This window comes from Apium graveolens, chromosome 3 (genome assembly GCF_009905375.1).
Source record: "Apium graveolens cultivar Ventura chromosome 3, ASM990537v1, whole genome shotgun sequence".
Classification (NCBI taxonomy): Eukaryota; Viridiplantae; Streptophyta; class Magnoliopsida; order Apiales; family Apiaceae; genus Apium; species Apium graveolens.
This window is the reverse complement of record NC_133649.1, coordinates 273856033-273866382: the sequence shown is the minus strand read 5'-3', so window position 1 is coordinate 273866382 and position 10350 is coordinate 273856033. Positions and strand designations below refer to the sequence as shown.

Genomic DNA, 10350 nt, shown 5'->3' with positions numbered 1-10350 from the left:
GGCACTGGACAAAATATTCATCTACATCCTCCCATGACCCATCCGGATTCGATAAGGTACCCCCGGGACCTAATACTAAGGTCTGAGCTAAAACTTATTGAGGCGGGTCAACCCGGGGAGGCATTTCTACTGAACTGCAGCTGGAAGAGGAAGAGGGGTAGAAGGAGTTAAGTTCACCTAACCCGACACAGGACGCTCGGGATACCGATTCCTAAGAGTAGCAATACGCTTAAAACGACTACCTGGCATATACTACACGTGTCTATGTAAACGCACCCCGGAGTCAATGCCAAACCCGAACCCAACAACAAAACAAGACAAAAAAACAGAACAAGTTTAGAAACAAATCATGTACGTATCTTACCCCAAAAACAAGATCTGCAGCATATACATACATATACAAAAAAAAGCAGATATCAAGAACACACCCCGGGCTCTACAACTATTTACACTACAAACACCCACTTATTCGCATACAAAACTACAAAAATCCATGTTATTTACACAAATGAGACACAAAGCCATTGGAAAAGCTACGCAAAAACTACACTACAAAGATTCAAGGCCAAAACATCAAGGCGGTCATGAAATACGAGCAAGAAATGCAAAGTGGCGAAGCAAAAACTCGCGCAAAATAACTACATGCATCGCAAAAACATAAGGAAAAAGTGAAAAAGGAAGCAAAATAATCGAGATACTTACAAATGGGCAGGAGAAAGAAATGTGGCTTCAACAAGAAATGCTCCAAAAAATCTCTGAAAAATCTCTCTTGGCTCTCTCTGTGGAAGTGTTTGCGTAAAATAAAAATGTAGAGAAAAGGCAAGTATTTATAGAGGGTAGAGAGAAGAGATGAACGGCTTTGTGATTAAGGGAACCGTCGGGGCCACGTGGCACCCCCTGATTGGCGTCAATCTAATAACTGCAGCAGTTATTACCACTACTGCAATCATGTCACGGCGCGTCTTTTTAGGCAAAAAAGGGGGGGAAACAAAAAACTGTACACTCAAAAGATACGCATAACAGGTGTATATCTCTGACCCCGGCTGGAATCCCAACAGCCGCCCGGCATCCCGGGTTTGCAGCGACAGCTTTTCAGAATCCAGTTAAATCAAATGTCAGGAGTGTACTTGCCCACCAAACCGTGCCCAAAATTCGAACTTAAAATCAAATGACTAACCAAGTCAACCCCGGAGTCTCATCCCCATGTGACCCCGGGCTTAGGGGGCAATAAATCAAACCCCCGAAATTTTCCAAAGTATTTCAAGGACTCTCACCTTGAACTTAAGTCAAATGACTAACCAAGTCAACCCCGGAATCTCATCCCCATGTGACCCCGGGCTTAGGGGGCAATAAATCAAACCCCCAAAATTTTCCAAAGTATTTCAAGGAATCCCACCTTAAAGCTCAAGTCCAATGACTAACCAAGTCAACCCCGGAGTCTCATCCCAATTTGACCCCGGGGTTTGGGGGCAGCAAATCAAACAACCCCCAAAATTTTACAAAGGCGCCGCGGCACAAGGACAATTACTCTACTCCCCCATCCGGGTAAACCCGCATAAGGGAGTGGGGGGCAAATGATAGCCCATAATAAGTCAGGCCCAATTGAAGAGGCCCAGGGCCCAAGCATAAGATCCCAGGACACGTGGCGGCATCACCACCGTCCAGGTTCCCGGGATCCAGAACGTTCCTACGCTCTGGATCTGATAGTACTCTGACGGATTCAGCGTTGACCTTGGGGAGCCCAGGACACGTGGCAACATCACCACCTTCCAGGCACCCGGAATCCAGGACGTTCTTACGGTCCAGATCTGATAGTACTCTGACGCATCCCAGGCGTCCAGATGCCCTACAGTCCAAAAGGCCAACCTACGGTCCAGATGAAAAGGGACAAACCCCTAAACCCTAGTAGGAGGCCTATAAAAGGTAGAACAGAAGGAAGGTTACAGGTGACAAGGATATACTCTCTCTCCCCCTCTCTCACATATATTTACATGCACATACATACTCCTCACAAATATATCTGCATAATCCCAACTTTGCCCTTCTTCTCCTCAAAACCCTTTCTCATCCTCACGCCGGAGGTGCCACGGGGACGCCACCCCCTCCGGTTCTGTTTTGTAGGTTCCCACCCTACAGCTACACCGATCACGGCCATCGTCACAGCCTAGAAGGAGTTTGAGTTCGGACCCTGCAAGGAGAAGGTCCCGGGGTGATCAGGGATTATCATGGGGGGCTAGCAGTTTAGAGAGAATGTCAGAATGTTTAACTAAGAACTTCTCAAAGTCTGAAACTGCACTCTTTTTCTTCGGACTTGACTTAGATTAGATGCCAAACATTTACATAAAGGGCTAATTTGATGGTTGTAAATAATCAACTCATACATGATGATGATACATATTTATCCTAGCCACCCTGCTCCTATGCCCCTATTTTCCCATTCTTCCCGAGGTTAATATTTTACATTGACATTTTACTTGCTTCATATATCCAATTTTTATATAAATGAAATAAAATTATACTGAATTATTTTAGTGTACTTTGCATCTATATGGAGTCATACTTCAATTCATAGAAATGTAACAACTATTTTTATACTCACTCCGTCCCTTAATACATTTCCCATTTTGACTTTTTACACTGTTCACGGTCAACGATTGACTACTAATTTACATCTAATCTATAAAAGCAAATATAGTCATGAGTGATCTTATTGGATTCGTATTTATGAATACTTTAATACAGTGAAATTTTTATATTTAATACTACTACGAAATTAAATATATTAGCAATCAAAAGTGTTCATTGGCAAACGTGTCCAACACAAATGAGAAACGTTTTTAGGAATAGAGGGAGTATTTGATATTTGAACATCAATCAATTCAATCAATTAAAGTATAGTTCCTACTGCCTAAATTGTACAGTGACTTTGGCTAAGAAAACGAAATAAACCTCTAAGTTGTTTAATATTACAAGAATGCCACTGCCAGTAAGCTATTTATAGCAGATTATTACAGGGTGTTTACATGGATTTCGGTTTCCGTGCGAGTGCTGTAACATATGTGGTAGAGGCTGTAATTGAGTTGAAGCTTATGAGAGAAGTTTAATGAAATAATTTCAAATTGTAAATTCAAATTGCATAGAAAGTAATCCCAAATCCTAAATCCTAATACAGCCTCTTTCTGATTAGGCTTTGAAAGTATTAGTGGTTCATTACAGGTTGTTTAGTTGAGGGTTTTTTACTAAGTGAAGAAGAAGAAGGTAATGGCTGATGAAAGGCCTGACCATCTTTTTTCTAATGAAGATCTCATGGCAGATTATGGCAGGAAGTATAAGAGAAAGAAAGTTTGCCCAAAAAATCAAGAGAATGTTAATGTAAATAGGAATGTTGTTGATTGTCATAGATTGTCTTCTCTGTCTGCCATTAATACGAGTTATGATAATGTTCTTATTACTTATTGTATATTATTTTTATACATGACTAACAGCTTAATTTCATACTCATATTATTTTGTATGTGTGTATTTGTGTGGCAGGTGGCTTGTCTGATTCTAGGCCAAGTTCTGTTCATTCTTCCTAGACTAAGTACCGATCACCCTTGTCAACGATAACAAATTTATGTACCCCAACCAGCGTTACGAACATTAGAAAAATACCTCAAGGTGATGTTCTTATCTCTAACATTTTTGATTTTGTTAAAAATTTGTCAAGTTTTACGTACGGAGTTTTGAAAGTGTAATATGTATTGACAGGGAATACTATTCCTGTGTTTAGGCCTGGATTCGATACCAGGAGCACCTTTGGTAGTACTATGCTTGGAAGTTCTTTATCTAATGTTGCAAACTTTGATAGCTCTTCACATTATCCTGCAAATCAGAGGGAAGAGGGAGGTCAACATAGTACTCATGATTCATTTTATGTTCTGAATTTACTTTTGTTACTTTCTGATATGACTATATGAATGAATCAGGTTGTAGTATTCAGTTTGTTCACTTAACTGGACGAGGAAATATGACTACAAAGAATAAAGTTGTGTCCTTAAACCGACACAAACCTCTGCCAAGAAAATCCAAGGAGGTGAATCCTGGGTTTGGTCGAAAATTATTTGAAGAAGAGATTGTTACCGATGATGAAGAACTAAGTAATGATTTCAATGAATGTCCTAATGTTGTTTCTCAACCTTTATGGTCTGATGATTCCGATGGTTCTGATAATGAAAATGACGGTTCTGGATGCAGTGGTTAGTTCTACTAATATTTGAAGTAATGTGAACTTGGAGGGAACATAGTTTGTGAAAATCAATTTTCTGGAATGTCATGTTTTTATGTTGCAGATGAAAGTGACAATGGGAGTATGTATGGTCATGTTGTTGATAAATACCGTGATATTGATGACTCTCTATTTCCTCTTTAGCAAACAAACCCACGTGTCCATAGACGTGTGGTTCCAGAAGAGTATCAATCTTTGGGTGAGCCTACTGCCATATGTTCAAAATGCAATGCTCGGATGTGGAAAGAGGAAAGGGTTAATAAAAATGTCACGAAAGGCACGCCAATATTTTTTATTTATTGTTTCAAAGGTCCAGTGAAGTTGCCTCCAATCCCTCCTACTCCTCCTTACTTGCTAGGTTTGTATAATGATCCTATTAAAGGTCCAAATTTTCATATATTGAGTCGTTTATACAATGCCATGTCTACCTTCACGTCTACCGGTGGTAACATAGATCACTCTATAAACAATGGCAGAGCACCTTACATGTATAGATTAAACGGTCAAAATCATCATATTTTTAAAATCTTTAATACCGAATGACAAAGAAACCCCGAAATTTTGCCAACTTTATATATATAACACTATTAATGAGGTTGATAACCGTCTTCATTGGGTGAATGTACAAGATAGGCAGATTGTTGACAGAGAGGTTGTGCAAGGTCTTATAACCATGCTAGATGAAATAAATCAGTTGGTGGATGAGTTTAGGCAACAGCGTGATCTGTATGAAAGCGAAGATCTTGAGATTACATTGAAAGTAATTAGATCTGAAAGCGGTAGAGATTGTCACATATCCAACACCGATGAGGTTGCTGGGATTATGGTTGGCGACACTAAAGATACGTGTGGGGAACGTGACATTGTTGTTCACGATAAAATCAAAGGTTTGGTCAATGTCTCTTATGTACATCCAAAGCTGATGGCTTTACAATATCCTTTACTTTTCTCTCGAGGAGAAGATGGATTTCACCCTAAAATCAAATTCCAGAAGAATGATGAAAGTAAAGGTAAAGCCGTGGATTTTTGTCAATGAAGGACTACTACACGTATTCAATCCAAGTCAGAGACACTAATGGTAAACCATTTATAATATTACCAGCATTTCATGTTGTATTAAAATTGCATGTCTTATTGAAAGTTCCTTAACATTTGATCTTTTGTATTTTTATTTAAATTCCCCCTCCCCATAGGTTTGACTCCGACGCATGGTGGAAGACTGTTCCAACAGTACTCGATAGATGCATTTTCTTCTATTGAGCAGACACGGCTATGGTGGTTCCGTACTCATCAAACTACCTTACGGAATGAATTATATAGCAACATATGTGATTCATTAAGTAGAGGTGATGTTGATACCTCCAATATCGGTAAAGGTATCATATTGCCTGCTGGGTTTGTTGGTTCAAAATGGTACATGCAACAAAATTTTCAAGACGCCTTAGCTATATGTCATTTCATTGGCCACCCAGACATATTTTTAATAATGACGTGTAATCCATTATGGGATGAGATACAGAAGATGATGAAGTATCTTTCAGGTTGTATTGCTCCTAATTGTCCTGACATAATTTCCCGTGTTTTTAGATTGAAGCTTGATCAACTATTGGCAGATATTAAGACCAAAAAATATTTTGGTGTTTGTAATGGAGGTAACGATACTACATTCATATACGTGTCTACTTAAATTATGTACTAACCAATGTCAATTGATGTTCAACACTATAATCAACTAAATTAATATGGATATGTAGTGATGTATGTAGTTGAGTTTCAAAAACGAGGACTCCCACATGTCCACATGTTAATATGGCTTGACGCAGATTTAAAGAAAAATCTAAAGCAGAATGTGGATAAATATGTCTGAACGAAAATACCAGATCCGTTATTAGATCCGGTTTGTTATGCAACAGTGAAGGAATTTATGATCCACGGTCCATGTGGTTTGCAAAACCTGAAATCTCCATGCATGAAAGGTTTTAATTGTATACGTCATTTCCCAAAGAAGTGAGCCTATTTAATTTATATATGTTCAATATACCTATGAATACATAATTAATGTAATTACCTAATTACACTGAAATAATTTAGGTACTATGCACAAACTACTTTTGATGATAGTGGGTTCCTGATTTACATGCGACGCAGGCAAGACATTACTGTTGATGTGCGTAAGACTGACTTGGACAACCAATGGGTTGTGCCATACAACCGTGATTTATTGGTTAAGTATCAATGCCATGTGAATGTGGAGATATGTTGTCATGCACAGAGTGTCAAATATTTATTCAAATATTGTCTCAAAGGCCATGACCATGCCACCGTATATATCAATAAGAAAAAAAAAACAAAGCAAAAATAACAATGATGATCGGGGAATTGATGAGATAAATGCAATATTTGATAGAAGATACTTATGTGGTGCTGAAGCAACGTATAGGATTTTTGGATTGCCTATCCATCATAGAAGTCTATCAGTTGAAAGGCTTCCATTTCACTTACCACGTGCTAAGAATTGAACTTTCCGTTCTACAGAGGTTTTGGGAAAGGTTGCTGCCCGAGAGAATGATAAGCTAAGCAAACTTGAAGCTTTTTTTTCTGAACTCTATTGATATCAATGCACACAAGTACATATATGATGAAATCCCAAGATTTTATGTGTGGAATGATGGTATGAGGAGATGGACTCCTAGGAAACATGGTTTGCAAATTGGGAGGTTGTGTTACGCACATCATAGTAGCGGGGAATCTTGGTTTCTTCGGTTATTGCTGACCAAGGTACGTGGTGCCACATCCTTTCTGTCTTTAAGGGCTGTTAATGGTGTAATACACAGTTCTTTTCGTGAATCCTGTAAAGAGTATGGTTTGTTGGATGATGATAAAGAATGGCATGAAGTATTGTCTCAAGCATGTACCGGTAGCTTACCTCCCCAAATTCGTCAACTCTTTGTCCATATCATTGTTAATTACAAAGTAACTGATTTGAAGAGTTTGTGGTTATCCCACTGGAGAAGCATGATTGAAGACATTTTATTGAAGTGACGCCAAGTGTCTGGGAATAATAAATTAACCCTTAATGACACGCAATTGCAATTCTATGCTCTAGCAGGTATGATAAAATAATGAGAAGTATATGTTAGGGTTTTCAGAAGGTTTACTAATGTTTATGAAATCCTGTTCAGATCAAGTTGGCATATAAGTTCCTGAAAAAATTAAATATATACTTTATTGCAGAAATAGATGACTTGCTTAGGTCAATTGGAAATTCTTTGAAGAAATATGACCAGTTGCCGCAACCTCCCAATAGCTATTTGAACAATGGAGCCAATAACTTGATTATCGAAGAAACAAGTTATGGCATTAGCGCGATGGACTCTGAACATCGCAAATTACTGCGTGATTGTACTGAAGAGCAGAGGAAAGTGTATGATGCAGTCTTGGAATCTGTTAAAAGTGGTTCAGGTGGTTTATTTTTTGTTTATGGGAGCGGAGGCTGTGGGAAGACTTTTTTGTGGCGAACTCTTATATGTAAGTTACGTTCCCTAGGTAAAATTGTTCTCCCTGTTGCTTCCTCTGGCATAGCTGCTACATTGATGTCTGGTGGTCAGACTGGGCACTCACGTTTCAAAATTCCAATAGTTCTGGATGAATTTTCAACCTGTAATATTTCTCATAATTCAGACATTGCTCAACTTATCAAGCAAACAAACCTTATTATCTGGGACGAGGTGCCTATGCAACATATATATGCTTTTGAGTGTTTAGACCGATCATTAAAGGATATTATGAAAGCTATTGATCCAGCATGCTATAAAATGCCATTTGGAGGCATAACTGTTGTACTTGGTGGTGATTTTCGCCAAATTCTACCTGTGATAACATATGGTGATCGTGCAGACATTGTAGCAGCATGCATCACTAGGTCCAACCTTTGGTTAATATGTCATACTTTCCTATTGACACAAAATATGCGCGTAAGACAAGGTCAATCTGATCCTGACAGTGAGGATTTGAAACTGTTTGCTCAATGGGTACTTGACATTGGTAATGGTCAAGTGCCTCCACCTCCTAATTCGAATCCTCTGACTGAGAATCAAATTTTAATTCCTTCAAGATTCTGTGATTTGGTGACTGAAAATACTGTTGAGAATATGATATCAAGCACATTTCCTGATTTCTCTCATAATGGCACTAGTTCACATTATTTAAGTGAGAGGGCTATTCTGACTCCAACCAACCAAACTGTTGGGCAAGTAAATTCAGTTATTGTGGACATGCTTCTAGGTGAATCTGTGTGCTACCTCAGTGTAGATTCTGCTGAGGAATTTGGTGGGACGGATGAAGAACTGAATCAAGCATTCCCTGTGGAGTATTTGAACTCTTTAAATATTGCAGGATTGCCATATCATGATTTGAAGTTGAAAGTTGGTGCTGTTGTTATGCTTATGCGAAATTTGAACCAAATATTAGGTTTATGTAATAGAACCAGGATGATAATTACCAAGTGTTTGAAATTTTGTGTAGAGTGTGAGGTGATATGTGGGACATTTGCAGGAACCAAGCATTTCATTCCATGAATGGAGTTGTCTCCGACAGATATGAAGTTGTCGTTTAAACTGGTAAGGAAGCAGATGCCTTTACAATTATGCTACGAAATGATAATTAACAAATCCCAAGGTCAATCCCTTAAAAAGATTGGATTGTACCTGCCTAAGTCAGTTTTCACTCATGGCCAATACTATGTAGTTGTTAGTCGGGTTACATCCCTGAGCGGGCTGACTATTTTTGTGGATGATAAATCTAACGTAGCTACAAATATTACCCAAAATGTGGTGTACAAAGAGGTGTTTTATTCTTTACCACACAGTTAGTTGTGTAATGCTTTATAAAATTTGTTGTATTAGCCTTTTATTGTATGGTATAGTAATGGAAAGTCTAAGTTCTGTTGTAGTAGTATAAGATTTTCAAGCTATTAGGCATGATCAAATATGTCCAATAACATACACTCTTATATATATGCTTTTCCTTAGTGTTATTATATTTGTGTTTTTATGTTACCTTCCCTCTCTATTACTTTAGTACATCGACCTTAAAAGAAATATAGGTTCAGGCATGTTGGACAAGTTATATATTTACTAAAATGCCGAGTTTAAAGAAATGGGAAAAACTAATAGGCTGTTCATAGTTATAAATATTTAAAAGTACATAATTTTGAAGAACCATTACAACTGAAAGTGTAGATTGAGACAAGTTTCACAAAACAGACATGGCAGAGGTAAATTATCTAATTTAGAGAAACAACTTTGAAAGTTAAGTTATTTTGGTAGATGAAGCACAGTGTTTGGCCTTCTACAAAATTGTTGTTATAGGTGAAATCATTCCAGCACAATCCAAAGCGACAAGTTTATTTCTTGCGGATCAGAGCAACGTCCCACATCCTATTTTTATATAGGAGTTTGATAAGAATGCCATTTTTCCATGGTCGATAGATATTCAGCATGTGTCGTGGAAAGTACTGTCCATTGCAGAGAAAAAGTAATTAGTAGATATTAAAAAAAAGTACTAAATTGTTTTCAACGTAGTGTATAGTTGTTAATACCACGCCGTGTCCTCTTTGATCGACATGTGAAGGCAGCAGAGTGACTGTAAAAGAAATGACATTTCCCTCCTCCATGAGGTCTATTTTCACATTTTGGTCTATGTTATTTAAAGAACGAATAAAAAGTAAATTACCCAATCGTACAACCTATTAAACAAATTAAACCTTGAAAATTGATGTACCTTGCACTATATTTTGAGCCACATGAACATTTGGTTGGATGTCATCTACATATGTTTTGTAATTTAAGAAACAGAATGTATGAAGTTGTTAAATGAAATAAACATTAATTTTAATGTACCTTCCATTATATTTGGAACGCTATTTTCAGGAACATCTGGAGCTAAAGTAGAGTCCTCTGACAAAATGACATTATGTAGAATAAAAAAAAACCCAAATATAATGTAGATATTCTAATATGGTTGTTTAAGTAGTGTATTGAAACTACTAAATTAAATCCAAAGAATTAAAGGAGTGCCTGTCAT

At 37.8% G+C, this 10350-nt stretch overlaps 1 protein-coding gene across 1 annotated transcript; it reads left to right on the top strand.

The window, feature by feature from the left end:
• Positions 1 to 3261: 3261 nt before the first annotated feature.
• Positions 3262 to 8843, top strand: LOC141715029 (uncharacterized). Its single transcript, XM_074518517.1, has 10 exons — positions 3262 to 3457; positions 3750 to 3887; positions 3968 to 4237; positions 4331 to 4362; positions 4411 to 4768; positions 4896 to 5276; positions 5460 to 5918; positions 6021 to 6024; positions 6358 to 6490; positions 7449 to 8843. Exons 1-10 carry the CDS (start codon positions 3262 to 3264, stop codon positions 8841 to 8843), a joined length of 3366 nt encoding a protein of 1121 aa, XP_074374618.1.
• The last annotated feature ends 1507 nt before the right edge of the window (positions 8844 to 10350 follow it).